Source organism: Rattus norvegicus, chromosome 1 (assembly GCF_036323735.1).
Source record: "Rattus norvegicus strain BN/NHsdMcwi chromosome 1, GRCr8, whole genome shotgun sequence".
In the NCBI taxonomy this organism is placed as follows: Eukaryota; Metazoa; Chordata; class Mammalia; order Rodentia; family Muridae; genus Rattus; species Rattus norvegicus.
This window is the reverse complement of record NC_086019.1, coordinates 86,990,492-87,012,197: the sequence shown is the minus strand read 5'-3', so window position 1 is coordinate 87,012,197 and position 21,706 is coordinate 86,990,492. Positions and strand designations below refer to the sequence as shown.

The 21,706-nt window shown below is 46.3% G+C and overlaps 1 protein-coding gene across 3 annotated transcripts; it reads right to left on the bottom strand.

Moving 5' to 3' along the window:
• Nucleotides 1–7,679: 7,679 nt before the first annotated feature.
• Ceacam3 (CEA cell adhesion molecule 3) lies at nt 7,680–20,254 on the bottom strand. Of its 3 annotated transcripts, NM_012702.2 has the most exons (7): nt 20,015–20,214; nt 18,654–19,013; nt 14,651–15,010; nt 12,885–13,244; nt 11,336–11,689; nt 9,447–9,794; nt 7,680–8,712 (listed from the first exon to the last, which is right to left on the bottom strand). In NM_012702.2, exons 1-7 carry the CDS (start codon nt 20,076–20,078, stop codon nt 8,429–8,431), a joined length of 2,130 nt encoding a protein of 709 aa, NP_036834.2. In that variant the 5' UTR covers nt 20,079–20,214; the 3' UTR covers nt 7,680–8,428. The 3 variants fall into 3 exon arrangements, with proteins under 3 accessions (NP_036834.2, XP_038957066.1, XP_063137140.1); XM_039101138.2 differs by lacking the exons at nt 9,447–9,794; nt 12,885–13,244 and having other exon boundaries at nt 8,429–8,712; nt 20,015–20,254; XM_063281070.1 differs by lacking the exons at nt 9,447–9,794; nt 14,651–15,010 and having other exon boundaries at nt 8,429–8,712; nt 20,015–20,254.
• Nucleotides 20,255–21,706: the final 1,452 nt, after the last annotated feature.

The following is a 21,706-nucleotide window of genomic DNA, read 5'->3' as shown; positions in this document are numbered from 1 at the left end:
ACATACTTCAACTTATAATGGCACAAGACACACATTACCATTCTAAAGCGCAGAGACAGGATCATAGTGAGGAAACACTGGACCAAGGCAAGCCTGAAAACTCTCTATCTCCATGTCTGATATCAAAAGGCTCTCCAGGGCTCCAACTCATTTCAACTTCGTTGACTGCAACACACTTCTCTCAAACAGGCTGGCTCGACTCCCTGTGGGCAGCTTTCCTTGGCAAGCATCACAAAACTCTGGTATCTCCAACATCTTTGTCTTTAAAGCAATTCAGGCTTCACCTTTACACAACAGCCTTTCTGAACCCCCATGCATGGACACCCTTGCCACATGCCTGGCCTCAGGGACTTTTCTTAGTCGTGAAAGAAAATTGCATAAGCATTTTTTTTAGGTTTCCATGTAGAACCCTACCACACACCTGGCCTCAGCAAGTTTCCTTAGTCATAGAGGGAGATTCCAAAACCCCATTCTATTTTGACTCAAAAGGCACAACACGGCTGATCTGCCAAATTCTGCTGCTTTCTGAGACTGAACTATGACCCCCTTTTTCAATTACATCTTCATCAGCTTTCTGTTTTTGATGACTGCCTAAGTTGGATATCTTGGAAGCTGCTCTGTAGACTGACATTGAACTCAGAGATCTGCACGCCTCTCTCTCCTGAGTGCGTAAATTAAAGGTGTACACAACCACACCTGGACCTAAGCTGTTCTTTAATACTCTTTCACAAGACGGAAGATTAGCTGATTGGGATCTTGCCCTGATGTCATCATTTCCTTGGTTCCACTTAGTATATTAATCTGATTATCTCTTTGAACTCAAGATTTAGCTTCTTTCACCTTCCTGGTGCCCCTTTAAGGCTTGAATCATACATTTTATAGTTTGCCATGCTCAGCTTGCTCCATTTCATCAAAATACTCCTCATAAGAGTGAACCACAGCTGAGCACCCTGATATCCCACAGGAACATCCACTATTACTCACCTTTATGCCCACCTTCATCAGACCTACTGAACCCTGAAACATACAGATAAGCTTCCCTTCCCCACCCATCTTCCCTGCTTACTGCACTCTCTGGGGCAAACCTAGCAGCCCTGAGCAGCCTGCCATCCCGGGGGGGGGCTCCATTTCCCATCATCTCTCATCCCACCTTCATCAGACCAGCTGAGCCTAAACCATACAGGTAAGCTTCCCTTCCCCATCTGTCAACCCTGCCCAGTGAGTCCTCTACGCATGCCAAGGTTCTCTGAGCAACCTGCTAGCCCAGGCAAACATCCCTTCTCCCACCACCTCTCTGCCCACCTTCATCAGATCTTTGACTCCTGAACTATACAGACCTGCAGATATGGAACCATATGACCCAAGAATGCCCATTAGAGACCTGCTATTCTAGGACCATCAAGGTTAACCCCCCCATCCCAATACCTACTACAACAAGAACATCCAGGGACCAAAGCCATTCAGATGGCTAAAGGGCCTCAAAAGAACACAATCAACAAAAGCCAGGCCAATGTGACATCTTCAGAGCACAGCCACCCTACTATAAGACCTGGATATCCTCACACAACTGAAGCACAAATAATAACCCTAAACCCAGTGTTATAAAGGTGATAGAGACCTTTAAAGGGAAAATTAATAAATCCCATAAAGAAATACAGAAAAATACAACCAAGCAGGTGAGGATCAGGTGGGGAAAGAAACGAAGGGAAGGGGTACAGAGACAGATGACTATGATTGGGGGACATTTGAGGGACAATGTGGAAACTGTGCAGAGAAAGTTTTCTTGAATCTATGGTGTTGACCCCAGTAAGGATTCCTAGTCATAAAGGACACAAACTTTCCACCTTCTGTAATCAGGGCAAGGTTCCAGGTGATGAGGTTGGGACACCAACCCACTCGCATAACCTTCAACCTAAAATCACCCTGCCAGTAAGTACTCATTGGAGTGGCCAATCAATAACTACTTTGACATCAAACCTACACCATTAGAGGGAACTTATACCTGAAGCATCCTGGATGGCCACCAACTAGGATAGTCCAGAGGCCTATATAACTGGCAAAAAGAATGTAATTATTCCTAATGGTATTTTGCTCTACTCATAGATTGGAGTCTCTCTTCAGAGAGTCTTCTCTGGCAGTAGATGAAAACAGGTGCAGAGACCCATAGCCAGACATTTTGCAGAGTCTAAATTGGAGGTCTGTGTTTAGTTCTTCCCCTTGGAGCACTAGGAACTCAGAAGTAGAGTGGGAGGAAACACTGTAGGAGCCAGAGAGGACCAAAGAAACCATGAGAACATGGCACACTGAATCAACTAAGCAGTGCTTAATGGGCTCATAGGGACTGAAGCAGCAATCATAGATCCTGCATGGGTATGCATCAGGTCCTCTGCATATAATTAGTTCTGTTCACTTTGTGTATTTGTGGGTCTCCTAATGTTGGGAATGGCAGTGGCTGACTCTTTTGCCTGCCCTTCGCAGACTCAATGCAATCCCAACCAAACCAACTGTAACATTTTTCCACAAGAATAGAAATAAAATCCTAAAACTTATGAAAGTACAAAATATCTCAGATATCCAGAGCTATCCCAAGCAAAAGAAAATGCTGGAGGGATTAGGATTCCAGATTTCAATATTACAGAGTTATAGTAATGAAAACAAATTGTTCTGGAACAAAAACAGACATAGGAATGAATGGAACAACAGAAAGGAACCTAAATGTGAGTGCACGTAATTGCATATCTGACATTTGACAGAGATGACAAAATATGTCCTGGGCAGGAGACAGCATCTTTAACAAGTACTCTTGGGAAAACAGAATGTCCACATATGGAAGAATCCAATTAAAACAACATCTTTCATCGCTTCTCGGCCTTTTGGCTAAGATCAAGTGTAAAACAACGTCTTTCACCCTGAACAAAAATTAACTCCAAATGGGTCACAGATCTCAGTGTGAAATGGGAAACTCTGGAATTACAAGAAGGAAACATAGGCAGAGTCCTCCAACATACAGGTATAAGAAAGGACATTCTTTTTTAACTTTTATTGGATATTTTATGTATTTGCATTTATTTTTGGATATTTTTATTTACATTTCAAATGTTATTCCCTTTCCTGGTTTTCTGTTCATAAGCCCCCTATCCTATCCCCATCCCCCTTCTTCTATGAGGGTGTTCCCCACTCCCCAACCACCCCCCTTTCCCGCCTCCTTGCCCTGACATTTTCCTACACTGGGGGGGTCCAGCCTTGGCAGGACCAAGGGTTTCTCCTCCCTTTTGTGCCCAACAAGGTCATCCTCTGCTACATAGGCAGCTGGGGCCATCGATGTGTCCATGTGTACTCTTCGGGTAGTAGTTTAGTCCCTGGGAGTTCTGGATGGTTGGTATTGTTCTTATGGGGTTGCAAGCCCCTTCAGCTCTTTCAAACCTTTCCCTGATTCCTCCAACAGGAATCCCATTCTCAGTTTAATGGTTCGCTGCTAGCATTCGCCTCTGTATTTGTCATGCTCAGGAGATGGCTATATCAGGCTCCTGACAGCATGCACTTCTAGGCTTCATCAATATTGTCTAGTTTGGGTGGCTGTATATATATATATACATATATAATATATGTGTGTATACATATACATATATGTGTGTGTATACATATATATACATACATATACATATATATACATACATATATATATATATATATGGGCTGTATACCCAGGTGAGGCAGGCTCTAAATGGCCATTCCTTCAGTCTCGCTCCAAACTTTGCCTCCATATCCCCATCTATGAATATATTTGTTCCCCCTTTTAAGAAGGAGTAAAGAATCTGTACTTTGGTCATCATTCTTCTTGAACTTCAGGTGGTCTGTGGATTTTATCTTGGGTAATACGAGCTTTTGGGCTAATATCCACTTATCAGTAAATGCATACCATGTGTGTTTTTCTATGATTGGGTTACCTCACTCAGGATGATATCCTCTAGTTCCATCCATTTGCCTATGAATTTCATGAAGTCATTTTTTGAGTAATATTCCATTGTGTAGATGCACCACATTTTCTGCATCCATTCCTCTGTTGAAGGGCATCTGGGTTCTTTCCAGCTTCTGGCTATTATAAATAAAGCTGCTATGAACATAGTGGAGCATGTGTCTTTGTTATATGTTGGGGCATCTTTTGGGTATATGCCCAAGAGAGGTATAGCTGGGTCCTCAGGTAGTTCAATGTCCAATTTTCTGAGGAACCTCCAGATTGATTTCCAGAATGGTTGTACCAATCTGCAATACCACCAACAATGGAGGAGAGTTCCTCTTTCTTCACATCCTCGCCAGCATTTGCTGTCGCTTGATTTTTGATCTTAGCCATTCTCACTGGTGTGAGGTGAAATCTCAGGGTTGTTTTGATTTGGATTTCCCTTATGATTAAAGATGTTGAACATTTCTTTAGGTGTTTCTCAGCCATTCGGCATTCCACAGCTGTGAATTCTTTGTTTAGCTCTGAACCCCATTTTTTAATAGGGTTATTTGTCTCCCTGCGGTCTAACTTCTTGAGTTCTTTGTATATTTTGGATATAAGCCCTCTATCAGTTGTAGGATTGGTAAAGATCTTTTCCCAATCTGTTGGTTGTCATTTTGTCCTAACAACAGTGGCCTTTGCCTTACAGAAGCTTTGCAGTTTTATGAGATCCCATTTGTCGATTCTTGATCTTAGAGAATAAGCCATTGGTGTTTTCTTCAGGAAATTTTTTCCAGTGCTCGAGTGTTCGAGATGATTCCCCACTTTTTCTTCTATTAGTTTGAGTGTATCTGGTTTGATGTGGAGGTCCTTGATCCACTTGGACTTGAGCTTTGTACAGGGTGATAAGCATGGATCGATCTGCATTCTTCTACATGCTGACCTCCAGTTGAACCAGCACCATTTGCTGAAAATGCTATCTTTTTTCCATTGGATGGTTTTGGCTCCTTTGTCAAAAATCAAGTGACCATAGGTGTGTGGGTTCATTTCTGGGTCTTCAATTCTATTCCACTGGTCTATCTGTCTGTCTCTGTACCAATACCATGCAGTTTTTATCACTATTGCTCTGTAATACTGCTTGTTAAGGATAGTTTTAGCTATCCCGGTTTTTTTTTTTTTTTTGTTCCACATGAATTTGCAAATTGTTCTGTCTAACTCTTTGAAGAATTGGATTGGTATTTTGATGGGGATTGCATTAAAGCTGTAGATCGCTTTTGGTAAAATGGCCATTTTTACTATATTAATCCTGCCAATCCATGAGCATGGGAGATCTTTCCATCTTCTGAGGTCTTCTTCAATTTCTTTCTTCGGAGGCTTTTCCATTTTACATTATGTTTGACCATTGTGTCAATGATTTCTCTGGAATCTTCTGCTCCTGAGATTCTGTCTTCTATCTCTTATATTCTGTTGGTGATGCTTGTATCTATGGCTCCTTGTCTCTTTCTTTGGTTTTCTATATCCAGGGTTGTTTCCCTTTGTGCTTTCTTTATTGCTTCTATTTCCATTTTTAATTTCTTCACCTGTTCGATTGTGTTTTCCTGGAATTTTTTCAGGGATTTTTGTGATTCTTCTCTATAGGCTTCTACTCGTTTATTTATGTTTTCCTCTGTTTCTCTTAGGGAGTTCTTTATGTCTTTCTTGAAGTCCTCCCTCATCATGATCAAATGTGATTTTAAATCTAGATCTTGCTTTTCTGGTGTGTTTGGATGTTCAGTGTTTGCTTTAGTGGGAAAATTGGGCTCCAATGATGCCATGTAGTCTTGGTTTCTGTTGCTTGGGTTCCTGCGCTTGCCTCTCGCCATCAGGTTGTCTCTGGTGTTACCTTGTTCTGCTATTTCTGACAGTGGCTAGACCGCCCTATAGGCCTGTGTGTCAGGAGTGCTGTAGACCTGTTTTCCTGTTTTCTGAGATAATCTACAGAACTTGAGGGTGAATGCTTTACAGCACATAGCATTGTGTTCTTCCAGATGCACTGACCTCCACTGCTCAGCATGAGCCAGCGCCCTCCAAGGTGTGCTGGCTAAGCCTGTCCCACAGGTAGGTTGGGATGAGAGTTACCATGTTGCTTCAGTGAGAAGCCTCTCAGCCTGTCCTCAGGACTTGATGTGGGAACAGGAACCTGAGCCAAGAGACCAAGAGCAGGTCCCTCTCAGCTCAGTGGTCCAGCTGAACCACAAAATGAGCCATTCTGATCAGGTATTTGGTGATGATTGATATGAGCCACTGGTTCCTTAAGGATAAAGCATGAATCTAGGTGTGATCTGGAAATGTGAAGGGTCAGGGGAGGCTTTGAAGCAGAGCCACCTTTTTAACACTCCTTTCATATCTGTGGACCATGTGGAGAGCTTTCCAGAGGTTCAGATGGATATTGATTATGTAGCATGTAGAAAATAGGGGCAATAACTTGCTGAAACTGGATTGATGAGCCAGGTGTATTTGACAGTTGCACTGGTTACATTTCATATCCTAACACAAGCTACAGACACCTAGAGAACCTCGAGTAATGGCTTCCATAATTACCTGTGGGTATGTATGAGTAGCATTTAGTTGTTACTGATTGATGTGTGAGAGCCAAGCCCACTAAGGGTAGTGTCATTCCTAAGCATGTGATCCTAGGCCATACGAGGAGAAGGTAACTGAGCAAACTATTGAGAGTACACCAGGAAACATTACTCCAGTAGATATGGTCTCTACGTCAGTTCCCATGGGTTAGAATAGGGATAAAAATAAACAATAATAGTTTAAAAAAATCAATGGACCAGAAGTTCATTCTTCAAAGTGATTAATAATATCAACAAACTTTAGTTAGATTAACATTTTTAATGCATTAATATTATTAATACTAGAAGTGAAATTTGAGAGCTTACTGTCCATTCTTCAGAATTCTAAAACTTCCATGAGGACTCAATAGTTCTGCACTAACTGTTGAGTAACCAAGATGAAACAAGCACATTCCTAGAAACCCGGAACCTACAGAGATGGAAGCCTGAGGAGGCACAAAGCTTATACTGGGTGTAACCAATAAAATGAAATCAATGAAGATACTTAACAAAAATGAATTGCATTTGTTTTATTTTGTTTTTTCAAGACAGGGTTTCTCTGTGTAGCCTTGGCTATCCTGGAACTCAGGATAGGAACTGTAGACCAGGCTGGCCTTGAACTAACCAAGAGCTTCCTGTCTCTGTCTCTTGAGTGCTGGGATTAAAGGCATTTGCCACCCAGGTAAAGTGAAGAGTTTTTAGTGATGAAATAGGCAGTTAGGGATAGACTATGCCAGTTAAGTTAAGGGCTCACGTGGAGACCAACACATAGGCAACCCAGTACTCAAAAGGGACACTAACAGATTTCACTCTAAGACAAAAATCAAGGATGCTGCTGTGACCACATCTGCTCAGTAATCCCTCAGGAGCCATAGACAGAGCAATTAGGCAGCACAAACAGACAAATGGTGGCTAATCAATTGGCTGTAAGACATGTCTGCAGGTGTCATGAATTCATTTGGAGAAAAACCTAGAGTCTACAGAAGTTTCTGGAACTGGTGAGCAAACACATCCAGCTGAGCTGTACTCTGTAAACTAATATTGACCAAAAGCAATTAGATATCCTGTTTTTGTCACATGCATAGAAACACCAGTAGATGGGATTACACGGGGCTAGAGAGAATGGGAGGAGTTGAAAATGCTTTGAGAATGGACAACATTTATTGGTCACATGACAATATGAGTGTGTTTCATGTTAATTGCCCACTTCAAAATACTCAAAATGGGAAATCCCATATATGCCCTTCAGAAGGAAGGAAGGAAGGAAGGAAGGAAGAAAAAACAGGAATAAGAATCTTATGAATGCCACTGTCAGGATATACAGAGTCCAGAGTTGGGTCTCTGCTATGAATGTTACACCCAACTGTGGATCAAAACTATTTAGACACAAGTTATGTCCACTGGGAAAGGGCAGTCCCTTCTCCTGTTGCTTGTCCTTTCTTCACATGGATAACTGGTGCCCAGACAGTAATGGTACTATGTGAATTAGTTATACACAGAATATACTTAAGCATGCAAAAGATGCATTTATCTCTATGAAGTCACTGCACCATGCTAACAGGGGACTTGGAGCATACAGAATATTGGTGGCTCCTGAAATTAGTTCCCATGGATTCTGAGGATTGGCTATGTATTTGATCCACAACCTAACTCTTAACACCACTACAATACTGTTTACTGTATTGATGTTTTCTTTTTTTTGGAAACTGAGTCTCTATGTTCTGGCTTGTCCTTGTACATGTTTATCCTAGGGATACAGACATGACTCAACATGCTGACTGTACCTGAGTAGCAACTGACAATTTTCACCACATAATTTTGCTCCATTTTGTACCCATTGATAAAGAAATGTCCCCCACTCTGCTGTAGGATGAGAGAAGGTGGGGGGTCACTCAATGATCACATCCAGGCTGACTGGGAGGCTCGTCTTCGAACTGACCGGGTTGGAGACCTCACACCTATACTCTCCAGCATCCTCCCTCCTGACGGGATCTATGCTGAGTTGGCACTTAGTCTGGGACAGCAACATCCTCTGTGTGAGCCGCAGATTCTGGTTGTTGAAGAGCCACTGGATGGAGGTTCCAGTGTCAGCTGAGAGGCAGGTGAGGACCACAGAGCTCTTCACTCTGACTGAGGATTCAGTGACTCGGATAAAGGGCTGTGCCACAGGCTCTGCAAAGCAACAGAGGAGGGGACCAAATGACAGGAGTCCTTCAGAGAGCTCAGGCAGCACCACTGTAGTGATCAGATGCCTAAAAGAACCTCCAGGGTGGAGACATCAGAGCTGTGACCACAGACAGATCTCTTCTGCTTTGGATCTGCCATGCCTGGCCTGTGTGGCCCTGATTCAGCCGCCGTGTATCCTAGGTCTTTGCTTTCCTACACTAGTAGAGTGCATGATCACTGCTGTGTTTATGGGTTATGCTTAGATAAGAGCAATGGCCTGACCTTGGGATGGGGGTGCTGTTCAAAGCAGCAACATCTCTTACCATTTATTCTAAGCTGGACCCCTGAGGGCAACAAGCTGCCCTGAGAATCATAACCTCTGTCCCTCCACTAGGAGATCTGACCTTCCTGTGAGTCTCCTAAGCCCATAAGAAAGTTGTATTCTGTTCTGGCACTTGTCCACTGAGGCTCAGGAGAAGGAGGTGCACAGGTGACCTAGATGACTGCAGCTGTCACGGCAGTGCACAGCAGATCTCCACACCTGTTCTGCAGGTGGAGACAGGTGAGGGATTCTGACCCATTTAAGTACGTCTACTAGGCATATGCCCTGCACTAAGTTCTCAAACTCCAACATGGAGACACATGGAGAGCAAGAAAGGCATAGTTCACACCTGACACTCCTGTGTGTGTAACATGGGTTCAACCCCACCAGCACCAAGACATCTCAGAGAATTACTTACTGTATATGTGGATGTGCACGTGTATCCCTTGAGTTTCAGAATGTCTGTTTACAGTCCATAAGGTGTATAATCCATTGTCCTCCTCGGTGGCATTGTGGAGCAGAAGAGAGCCATTAGAATATATTGTCTCTCTGCCACTGTGAGCAGGCCCCAATGTGCTTCTATTACTGGCTATTATGTTCCGAGAGATTTCATGTCTGTTGACAATGGCTACGCCTTTGTACCAGGAAAAGGATTGAAGGTTCTCTGGCATATTATGAACAAGTAGGAGAACGTCTCCCCCTTCAACAACATTGGGTGGCACCGATTCGATTACAAGCTGGCCAGTGGTAGAAGGGTGAACACAGGCTAAAAGGGCAGATAGAAAAGAAGAGAGACAAATCCATCAATATTGACGCCTCTGCCGTTGGTGAAAAGATGTGGTCCTGTGACCAGAGTAGCTTAGATCCATCACTCATCGGGTGGGAGGCAATGTCTGCACAACCCAGAGGGAGTGAGCAAACGACCTCCATGCCCTTGGTGCACCTGACTGTGTGTAGCTTCCTCTGCTACACGTGAAACTCTGTCCTCACGTGTCTCCACCCTCCCTGTCCTCACGTGCCTGCTCACACTCAGGAGATGTGGAGGATGAGGGTACCTTCCATCACCTCTTCCTCTACAGAGGAAGTCTTTACCTTCTGCTCTCTTTGACATAGTCCTTTTCTGGTTCCATTCAATCCCTGACTTCACTTCAAAGTGAGCTTCCTTGTCTGTCGTCCAGTCGACTAGAGCTAGAGTCCTGATAGGAAAGACTAGTTTGATCTTTTAGGAAGGTTCAGTGCCTGAACAGACTCAGATACATGTGGGTGGATAAAAGACTGATGTCTCAAGTCCTTGCATGTCCAGGTGTTGATGAAATTCTCATATTCAGAGCTACTGACACTGGTTAATACTTCAGTTAGTTTATGCATATGTGGGCCATGGGGTGGGATGGTATGTAGCTCTGATAAGGTTGTACCAGAGGACTCCAGATCTGTAGAGATGGGGAGGGAGATGGAAGCTAAGCTACAAAGCACATGGCTCCTGGAAATACTTTTCTAGGCAGTGGTTGTGGCCATCTATAGCCACTTAGTGGTCACTGGGGGAACTGCAGACCATGTCTTGGTTCTGTCCAGTTCAGCAACTGTTCCCATTTTCTGGCAGAACAGCATTCAGGGGGCTGTACTCCAAAGGTCAACCACTTGCAAGGAAGACTGATGTCTTTGTCCTTCCACTTTGGGATGCTAACCTTCCTGTGAGGTCTCATAATCCCATCAGGACAGTAGTTAATGGCCTGGGCACCTGTCCAGCTATGCTCTCCCTGCTGAGTCTCTGAGGTAGGTGTCCAGGGGAACTAGCCTAACCATGACACTCATGGCAGTTCACTGGCTGGTTCCACATGCCAAGAGAGCTTTGTCTCATGTCAGCTCCAACAGGATTCCAAAAACACGCAGTGACAAAAACAATCCCCAGTGTCCCCTGGAGTCTAAACAGGGATGGAAATTAACAGCCAGAGCTTCCTGGTGCTCTCTGTGAGGACCTGAAGTTACTTCTTCAGGCAGGGCCTAACTGACCCCCACAGAGTCTTCCTCGGGGCCATGTGCATGATGAGAGACTCAAGGGTCAGGGCTGAGTGTGACATCCTGGCCTGAATTTACCCAGCACAGGCCTTCCTCTTGCAGGTAAAGACAGGTGAGGAGTTCTGCTCTAATGCTATTGGTCTACCCCATGTGTGCCCTGCAGTAAGTGCCCAAACACCCATGAGAGGACACAATGCAGTGGGGGAAAGCAGGCACAGCCCAGACCTCACAGTCAGTTATGAATTAGAATAAACCACACCCAGCATCTGGAAGCCATTGAGAGTCACTTACTGTGCACGCTGACTTGAACGTGTGCTGTTTCAATTTTGAAATTTCTGTATATTATTTGTAGTGTGTACAAGCCTGTGTCTTTCTCAGTGGCATCCTGGAGCAGCAGGGATCCATTCGTGTACACTGTCTCTCTTCCGCTGTGTGCAGGGCCCCTGAAGACGTAATTAATGGCTCTGCTGTACTCTGCTATTTTAAAGATCTGGGAGGTATACACAGATTTGAACCAGATAAACATTCGCAGATCCTCTGGCAGATTGCGAACTTGAAGAAGAACACTTTCCCCTTTAGCCGCATGCCGTGGCACTGGGTCTATCGTGAGTGGGGCAGGAGTGAGAGGGTCACAGCACGAGGAGGCTGGAAGGGAAAGGAGAAAAGTCATCACATGGGATCACTGTGCTTGGTGGAAAGATGGCGACCTCCATCCTGAGCAGATGGACTCTTCACTCAGCCTAGAGATGCAGGTGTAGACATTTCTACCCCACCTGGTGGAAGTCAGCAATCTGACCTCTGTTCCCTCAGCGCCCTGGAACCTGTCATTTCCTCTTCTCAGATGTCATCTCCTCACTGCTCTTAGACACTGTGCACACTCATGCTCACACGAGGTAGATTATGCCTTCTCTGAACTTTTTCTCCACAGACACCACATTCTCTGACTTTCTTTCTCAGTTTCCTTTGTGGCTCCATTCAACTCCATTTTTACTTCTAAATGTTCTTGCTACCGTGCTCTCCAACCCACAGGTCTAGAGATGGGTGAGGGCTGGAAGCAATCTGATACTCTTGGCAGGCTCAAGTCTCAGAAAAGGATCAGGAACTATGCTGGCTGGCTCTGTGCCAACTTCAACATGCTCGATTAGATTTGAAAGAGGGAGCCTCAGTTGTAAAATCACCACCATATTGGCCTGTGGGCAAGCCCAGAGTACATTTCCTAATTGGTTATTGATAGGGAAGAGTCCAGTCCACTGGGGATCCTGGGTGCTATAAGAAACCAGGCTGAGCAAGCAACAAGGAGCAAGCCCATAAGCAGCACCCCTCCATGGGCTCTGTAAAGTTTCTAGATTTTATATATGAAACTCATGTTTGGAGAAAATATCTACCCCGGTTTGACATAGACAGCCAACACCATTGTTCTCTGTCAGCTCTGAGAGTTAATAGTCTAGCCCTGACAAAATGTTCTCTTGGGTCACAAGTTGTTGAGATTCATACAGATGTGTGCAGTCAAGGCTTCCTGGTGCTCACCTCTCTTAGGATGCCATCCTTTCCTCAACCAGCGCCTGCCTGATTGAGGTCTTTCTTAGGGGAACATACATCGAGAACCCCACAAGACTGAACAGTACCTGACATCTTAGGCCGAGTTGCTTTCCATCCAGGTCTTCCTGGATGCAGAAGGGAATCAGACAATGAAGTCTGATCTATGGCAATTTGTCTCCGCCATGTTTGTCTTGCACTAAGCGCCCAAACCTCAACATGGGGACACTATGCACAGGCCAGAAAGGACATTCCTGTGTGTCTAGCCCCACCCAGCACAGACTAATCACAGAGATTCACTTACTGTTCACCTGGAGTTGCACATGTACTACTTTAGCTTTCAGATCTGTACTCAGAGTTCTTAAGGTGTAGAATCCAGCATCGTTCCGAGTGACATTCTGAAGCAGGAGGGATCCATTGCTGTGCATTGTCTCTCTGCCGCTGTGGGCAGGCCCCGGCACACTTGAATTTGTGCCTATTACATATCGAGCAACCTCAAGGTCCTTGAACAAAATCGCCCCTTTATACCAGAAAATGGCTCGGAGATTCTCAGGGAGATTATGAGCAAGGAGAAGAACGCTTGCTCCTTCAGCAACGCTGGTAGGCGCTGATTCGACAGTGAGCTGGGCAGAAGTGGGAGGGCCAGCATAGCTCATAAAACAGGCTAGAAAAGAAGAGAGAGATCCATTAATATTGGGGTGTTTGTATTTGACTAAGATGGCGCCCTGTACCCTGAGCTGAGGTCTCCATTCCCGTGGGTGACGGTCCCTCTGCCCTACTTGGCGAAGGTCAACACTACCTCCATGCACTCCGTGACTCTGCAATTACCATCTGATCAGTGTGACACTCTCTCCTTGGGTATCAACGTGGCCCTGGCTCACTGGCCACACATCCCTTGTGCCCCAGAGAGGTGTGGGCTCACTCTGCTGTGGGGGGTTTCAAAGGGAAACCTGAATTCCAGCTTCCTTTGTTAACTGAGATGTAGCTCGGGTCAGCCCACGTCCACCCTGGCATTTTAGGAATGTCCTTTCCTTGGCAATTTCCCTGTGGTCACCCTCTCTTTCCCTGTAAAAGATGCTAGAAGAGAGAAGGTTGAACAAGGAAGGTTCCCTGGTGTAGCACTGGAATACTACACTAGTGGCTATAGGACAGCCACAGGAAGCAGCCAGTGGGTCAGTGTGGCCTTGTGGGAGGGACCTTTGAGTCTATTGGGACAGAAATGGAAATCATTGCTTTCCTCTTCTCCGGGAAACCAGCATCTCACTGTGTGAGCATGAGCTAATACCACCCACTGGTGACCAATGGGAGGACTGAAGCTCATTTCTTGGATCTGTCAAGACCCGCAAAGCCTCTTACTGTTTGGCTACAGGAGAGGATTCCCTGAGCTGGACCTCAAAGGACAAGCAAGCCTTTGTCAGGAGGACCTGTGCCCTCTATTCTTCCCCATGGATACCCTGACTTTCCTGTGAAGTCTCATAAGCCAATGTGAATAGTTGGCTCATGGCCTGATGACCTGTCCGGCTATGTTCTCCATGCTGAGTATTGGAAGGAGGCGCCCAGGTGACCTCGCTTACAAGTGGCTCTCAAATTAGTGCACTAGTTGATTTTGCATGCTAGGAATTACAGACAGCCAAAAACCATTATTCCCTGTCAGTTTCAACAGGAAGTAAGGGTCCAAAGCTGGCAAAATACTCTTCAGGGTCACTTGAGGTTCCGCCTGTGCCAGGGGTCTGCAGCCAGCATTTCCTGGTGCACATCTGTGAAGATATCAAAATCTGCCTGGTGTCAAGATGGTTTTTCTCAATACCGTGTTCATAGTGAGAGCCTCAAGAGACTAGATTGAGTCCCTTTCCTATCACACACACACGCACGCACGCACGCACGCACGCACGCATGCGTACACGATACTCTCTGAGGGTGGAGTCAGAACACACCATGTGTGTCTTGCACAAAGTTCTCAAATACTAACATGGGGACAAAGTGCAGAGGGAAGGCAGGTACAGAGCAAGCAAAACACTGCTGTGTGTCTAAACCTGGACCAACACTGAATGATCACAGAGAACTACTTACTGTCCACCTGGAGTTGCACATAGGCTATTTCAGTTTTCAGATCTGTACTCAGAGTTTTTAAGGTGTAGAATCCAGCATCGTTCCGAGTGACATTCTGAAGCAGGAGGGATCCATTGCTGTACATTGTCTCTCTGCCGTTGTGGGCAGGCCCCGGCACACTTGAATTTGTGCCTATTACATATCGAGCAACCTCAAGGTCCTTGAACACAATCGCCCCTTTATACCAGAAAATGGCTCGGAGATTCTCTGGGAGATTGTGAGCAAGGAGAAGAGCGCTTTCTCCTTTAGAGATGCTGGTCGGCACTGATTCAATACTGAGCTGAGCAGAGGTGGCAGCGCGTCCACAGGTCAAAGTGGAGACTAGAAGGAAGACAGAGATCCATCAACATTAGGGCTTTTGTATTTGGCTAAGATGGCACCCAAAGATGTGTCTATTACCCAGGCGAGGTGCGTGGATGAGAGTCTCCCTGCCCAGCTTGGTGGAGGTCAGTGCTTTACCTCCATGCGCTTTACCTCACTTGTCATCTCCTCTCTATGGTACTCTTTTCTTGGGTGCCAATGTGGCCCCGCCTCACTGTCCTCAGATCTCTGCATACACTAGAGAGGTGTTGGGGTGATGCCTCCCCAACTCTTCCCCTACACACCCTTTCTTGACTCTCCAACTTTCTGTTGTTAAGTTTCTGTTGTTTTAGTGATTCTAGTCCACACCTGACCTCATCTTCTGGCTTTCATTATAGATCTGTCTTTCAGGGCACAAGGACTGGAGCTTCATGAGAACACAGATATGTCTTACATGTAGTAGTAGTAGTAGTAGTAGTAGTAGTAGTAGTAGCAGCAGCAGCAGCAGCAGTAGCAGTAGCAGTAGCAGTAACAGTAGTTATGCTTAGAAATGTTCGTGGACACTGCCAATACATAGATTTATTTACAAAATTCATCAGTTTGGAGATACAGTATTGAATCTTCCATTTTCTTTATTTTTACTTATTTATGAATTATATTTGTGTGTGAGTTTCAGAGCATGGATTTATCTCAGTGTGTGTGTTTGTGTGTGTGTGTATGCATGTGTGTGTGTGTGTGTTTCTTTCAAGGTTGTGCCTCAGTGTGTGTGTTAGTGGGTGCAGGACACCATCCCTAGGTGGAGGTCAGGGAACAACTTGTGTTCACTGGTTCTCAAGTTGTCAGACATGAAGCAAACACCCATATCCACTGAGCCACATCACTGATCAACACCAGCTTGGTTACTTATTTGGGGCATCACAGCTGAGAACCTCAGTCTTCAGAACACTGGGTTCATGATGATGAACTGTGGGTGAGAACAATCTCCTCCTTCCCCTCTTTCTTCATCAAGAGCCTCTGTCCCACTGTGTCTTCTCTCCTAAAAACCCTGAGACTCCTCTCAAGTCATTGAGCCCCTGAGGAGACTACAGAGAATAGGTGAGTGCTCTCCTCTCACACTCTGTAAAGTTTGTCTTCTCACCCATGATTAGTAGGCCCTGGAAGGTGGTAAAACCTTCTCAGAGAGTACAGAGTACCTTCCTGGTCTCTGAAGCCATAGCTATCCTCCCTTTGTGGCAAGTCTGCTCCAGCACAGCTCCCCAGTTCTCTTGTTTTACCGGCTCTAGGCTCAGCGATCTCCCAGGCAGGAGTCCCATGAAGTGTGGGGGGTAGAGAATGCTGTGTTTCCTGCCCTGTATATTCTCAGTGCTTCCCACAAACCCTCCCCCCTTGGCTCTTTATGCTTCAGTCCTCCAGAACACACTATGAACAACAAGCCTTTGAACAGCCTTGTTCCCTGAGACAACAGCTGTTCACCCAGACGTTGCCCTCTGCTCTACCTTGGCCTTTCTCAGCATCAACAAGGAGGGGGACTCTGCACTCCCTGGGTGACCCAGGAACCAGCTGGGCACCCAGTCTGCCCTGTGTTCTCAGTGCCCTGCAAAGATGGAGTTTGCTCTCAGGAGGAAGGAGACAGAGATGTGTGTGAGGATCCCAAGGGGCCAGCTGTGTGACGAGTGGGGGAGGGGACAGATGCGTTCTCACTGCAGTCACCAGTCAGGATTCTCAGGGAGAAAAGGGGCCCAGGAGCAGCTGTGTCAGGAGCCTCACTTCCTGAGTGTGTGGGAGGAGGTGACCTGAGTCCTGGAAGGACTGCTCTGGGCTCCATCGTCCCATGCAGGGATTCAAGATGGTGGGCACACTTCCTCTGTGTCCTGAGCTGTGAGGTGGCTCTGCCCATGTGCTGCGTGGCCTTTCTGAGATGCCTTGAACCTCTGTCTAGGTGCTTCCCATAGGACACCCTTGCTTTCCCAGAGAAAATGAATGTCAGGAATGCGAACATGATCCCTTGGTGGGGCAGCAGATACAGGAAGCAGCTGAGAGGTCTGAGAAGGCTGTGCCAATGACCTCCAGGTCTATGGGAACAGAGATAAAAGCCAGGATACAAGGTGGGTTCCTGGTACAGAAAATACTTCCCTAAGTAGTCATTGTACTTCCTGATGCTGCCTCCTCCTGGTCACTTATAGGAACTTCAGCTCATTTCTGAGGAATTGTGGATCCCCTTTCCACCTTACAACTGGGTTTGTGAACACAGCTCAGGCAGATGAAATGGGAGGCATTAGGCTATATTATGGGGCAAAATGAGGGCCCCAGGTGAGAAACAACATGGGCTGGGGCTGAAGCTGGGGTTCTCAAATTCCTGGTCATTCAGACACCTTTGGGACTCTCGGTGAGTGGGGACTGGTCTGAGGGCCTTCAGTGAGCCCAGTGCATCAGGGCAGACAGGCACAGGGGTTGGAGGGAGAGCCAATCCAGCTTTTTAGTTCAGGGGTGAGTGTCCTTGTCCTTGATCTCTGCAGCTTCCCCCACGGAGGTTCTTGATGAGAGAGAACCTTACATGTCCTTCCGTGTCCAAATTGTTTATTGGTAGTGGGAAATAGATGCCTACAGCTTACTCAGGGTGGACCTTTTGCAAGGAAGAATGTCCAAAAAGGGAAACTTATTGGCTAAACCCTCAGAGCTAGCCCATCTACATACCTCAGTAGCATGGAGAACTCTGTGCTCTGTGCTCTGTGCTCTGTGCTACATGATTGTTATGATCCTTGTGTGGGGTGTCATGGTCACATGCTCCAGGACAGGAACCAGGTCCAGAGTAGATCAAAGGTCTACCATTCTCAGATATGAAAATTTACCAGGGTTTCTGAATCTACTCAACCTTCTCAGTTTTTGCCTGGGGACACAGATCCACTTGCCTCACAAGGACCTGTCCACATCAGCAGAGCCTGTGCACGCAGAGGAGAAATCACTGAACTGTCCCCAGAAGACAAGAAGTTGTCAGGAGGACCTGTGTCCTCTGTCCCTCTCTTTAGGGATCCTGACCTTCCTGAAAGTTTCCTAAGACCATTAGAAGAGTTAGATGATGGACTGGGCACCTGCCCTGCTATCCTCACCCTGCTGAGTCACTAGGGACATCCAGGAGACCTAACCAACCATGGCTCTCATTGCAATGCACTGTCTGCTTACACATAGCAAAATACTTTCACTACTCAAAAGCACTGGTCTCTGCTGAGAGAGAGGCAAAGCCCAGCCCTAGTAAGATGATTCTCGGGGCCATGAGGAGATAAGTCTGTAACAGAGGTCTGGAATCAGGGCTTATCAGGTATTCACTTGCATAAGGAGCACAGGGCATCCTCAACCAGGCATGACCTTCCCCCCTCCTGGACTATTCAAGGACAGTTTCCTACTCAGCATCCCAAGAGTCTAGACAGAGGCTGATGTCCTTGGCTGACTTGCCCACCATGCATCCAGGTTTCTCCAAGGTGAAATCAAATGAAGGATTGTGTCCAATTGACATTATTCTCCAGCATATGAGTCCTGCAGTAAATGTTCAAGCCCCAACATGTAGATACAATGCAGAAGGAAGGGAGACACAGGCCAGGCCTGACACTTCTGTGTGTCTAGTGGAAGGACCCCACCCATAACCCAGAATTCACAAAGAATTACTTACAGTACACATGAAGGTGCAGGGATGTATTTGATACAATTTCTCCATGATTACTTATGGTTCGTAGGGTGTAGAATCCTGTGTCCTTCTGGGTGACATTTTGGATCCACAGGGACCCATTGCTGTACAATGTCTCTCTACCACTGTGCACAGGTCCCGTCACAGTTACGTTATAGGTTAGTGAATACAGTGCAACTCCGAGGCTCATGTTTGTCAGCCCTTTGTACCAGACAAAGGCTATGAGATTCTCTGGCAAATTGTCAACACGTAGAAGAACATTTTCTCCTTCAACCACCTGGGGTGGTAAGGATTCAATGGAGACTTGGGCAGTGGTGGGCAGGAGCCAGCAGGTTAAGAGGGAGGCTAGAAGGGAAGAGAGAAAAGTTGACAATCCTGAGCAGGTGTGAGCATCCCTCAGCCTGTAGGTAGGATGCACCCTTAATGGAGGTGAGCAGCATGACCTCCATGCCCTCAGAACCTCAAAGGGTGTCATTTCCTCTCTGTGGAATCCTCTACTCAGGTGTCCCCATATCACTCTTTCCATAAAGTGTCTGGTGAGTGGAGAACCGGCTCTCGGTCCTCCTCCTCCTCCTCCTCCTCTTCCTCCTCCTCCTCCTCTTTTTCCTCCTCCATACAATCCTCACTTCCTGAATGTTTTCTGTTCTATTTATGGTTCCACTAAATCATTGACTTTCTCCTCTGGATACAATGATTTCCAGTCCATTAGAAAAAAAAAGGCTTTTTGAGGACAGGGATTGGTATGGTCTTTTTGGAAGGTTCAGTTCCTCAAAAAATCTCAGAAACTAGTATGGAAAAAGAGGAAGGAAGGAAGGAAGGAAGAAGGAAGGAAGGAAGGAAGAAAAGATATCTCTGGGTTTGTCTACATAATTTCCATGTTTATAGCACATAAAAATAATTATATTCAAGTGTAATTTAATATTTCTGTATTGTTCGTGAGGGTTTGGGAAGGTACATGTCCCAGTGTGCACACTACAGGTACGTGACACACACCAGTGTGGAGGGAAGAGAAGAGCCTTCAGGAGTCTGTATGTCCATCTATGCTGTGAGAGCTGAGGAGTGAATTCAGACTGTCCTGTATCCACACACTGAGCCATCTCACTGGCCCTCCCATGTTTGATTTCTATTTGGAGATTCACCCTGTGACTGAATTTGAATAATTGCAGCTGAGGCTTTTCTATTCTGCTCCTCAGCTCCTGTCTGCTCAGAGCTTCCTGTTCCCTCACTGCACCTTCTATAACATGATTACAAACAGAAACTACACATCTTCCCTAAGGATTCTGTCCATTTCAGGAGACTCTGGGCCTCCCCCACCCCACACACAACCATGGAGTAAGCACCCTTACCTGTGAGCAGGAGCCCCCGCCAGGGAGTACACCTCTTGCAGGGAAGCACAGAGGACAGCTCCATCTGTCTTCTCACTAGAATGGCCTCACTCTTAGGAGAGGAGCTTTCGTTCCAGCAAGGCACCTAACTGTTATTGTCTTTCCTCCTCTTGAGCTAGGTGTCCTCTCAAGGAGGAGCACTTCCCAGAATCTGTGGATTGTGGGGTGGTGGGGTCTGTGTCCAAGGCACTGCTCTGTCCCTTCCACTCTCAATGCTACCCTGCATCCGTCTCAACTTTTCTATCTTTGTGCTTCTCCTCCAGGCAACACCTTGAGGAGCTGTGCTGACAAACATCCCCATGCCCTCAGAGAACAATGGCTCATCCCAGGACATCTGCTGAGTCCTGGTCTTGAATCTGTCAGCACCAAAGAGGAAGCCTCCATCCTACCCATGCGTCCCTGTGACACAGAGACCCAGTTGAGCACCCAGTCTGCCCTGTGTCTTCCGTGTTCTGGGAAGGTGGTATTTCCCAGCAGGAAGGCGACAGATATCTGTGAGGGTTGGAAAGGGACTGAGTGGGGATGAAGATTAATCCTTTATCACTAATGTCACCAGTCAAGTTTCTGACCCAGGAGAGAGGTCCTGGAGCAGTTGTGTGACAAATTTCATGTGCTGGATGTTGGGAAGAGGTGACCTGTGTGTCTTGGAAGAGACTGTTCTTCTTCCTATGGAGGGGTTCAAAGCACCTTTCCAATATTATGTGTTGGCTGAGCTGTTGTTGGGTGAGCCCAGGTTCTCTCTGGTCTTCTTGAGTCACCTATGTCCTTTGTCTGGGTGATTCCCCTGCAGATATCCACTCTTCCCCCTGTGGGAGATGCCAGGGAGGAGGGGACTTTCAGGTTCACCAGACAAAGGGGTATCCTCAAGAAACAGAGCAGGGTCTAGGGAGATCCAGGTTAGTAGGTACAGGGATGGAAACCAATCTCCTAGGCAAGACCATGGCTCAGGGAAACAATTGTCAGAGTGTTGACTGTTTGTTCTGATATGTCCCCCTGGAGATCACCAGGAGAACTGCGGACTCCTGTCTAGGACTACAACAGGCATGGGTGACAGGTCAAATGTGACCTTCTCTGATCCTTTCACCACAGAGGGTGTCGTCCTGCCCACTGTGCTCTGCAGATCTAATTTCCTCTAGTGTAGGGTGGGTCTAGACAGGGTTCCAGATGCTATCTGGGACGTCCTTGACTGAAGTTGGAAGAAGTGTGCATCCAGAAGATGGGCAGCCTCAGGAGGAGCTTGTGCTCACAAAATTTCAAAGGAAATTCCTGGTACATTAAAGGAAATGACAGTAATGACAGTACACCCACTGGCCCATGTCGGGGAACTCATTGCTTCCTTCTCTTGAACCACTGAGTACTGAGGGGTCTGCTACTGAGGACAGGGAACAGAACAGTGATTCAAACGGATGTACCAACTGCTCTTACCTACACTCTGCTCTAGGTCTCTTTCTCCTACTGTGAAAAAAAAAAAAAACACCCTGAACAGAAACCATTCAGGAGATCAGAGCATGCATTTCCTGTCCAGGTCTGGGTCATAGTGTAGCACTGAAGGAAGTCAAAGCAGAACATATGCTGCTTGCTGTCTTGTTTGCTGTCTCATGCTCTGACTCATGCTTGACTACCTCTCTTATACAACCATGGACCATCTGCCTA

Excerpts from the sequence above, each read along its gene's own strand:
- Ceacam3 (NM_012702.2), bottom strand. The coding sequence starts at position 20,078 with ATGGAGCTGTCCTCTGTGCTTCCCTGCAAGAGGTGTACTCCCTGGCGG. Across the intron at positions 19,014-20,014 it reads GCGGGGGCTCCTGCTCACAG|CCTCCCTCTTAACCTGCTGG; the intron begins GTAAGGGTGCTT and ends CTTCCCTTCTAG. Across the intron at positions 9,795-11,335 it reads CGTTCAAGTCAGCGTGCACA|CCTGTGTTCACCCTTCTACC; the intron begins GTAAGTGACTCT and ends CTGCCCTTTTAG.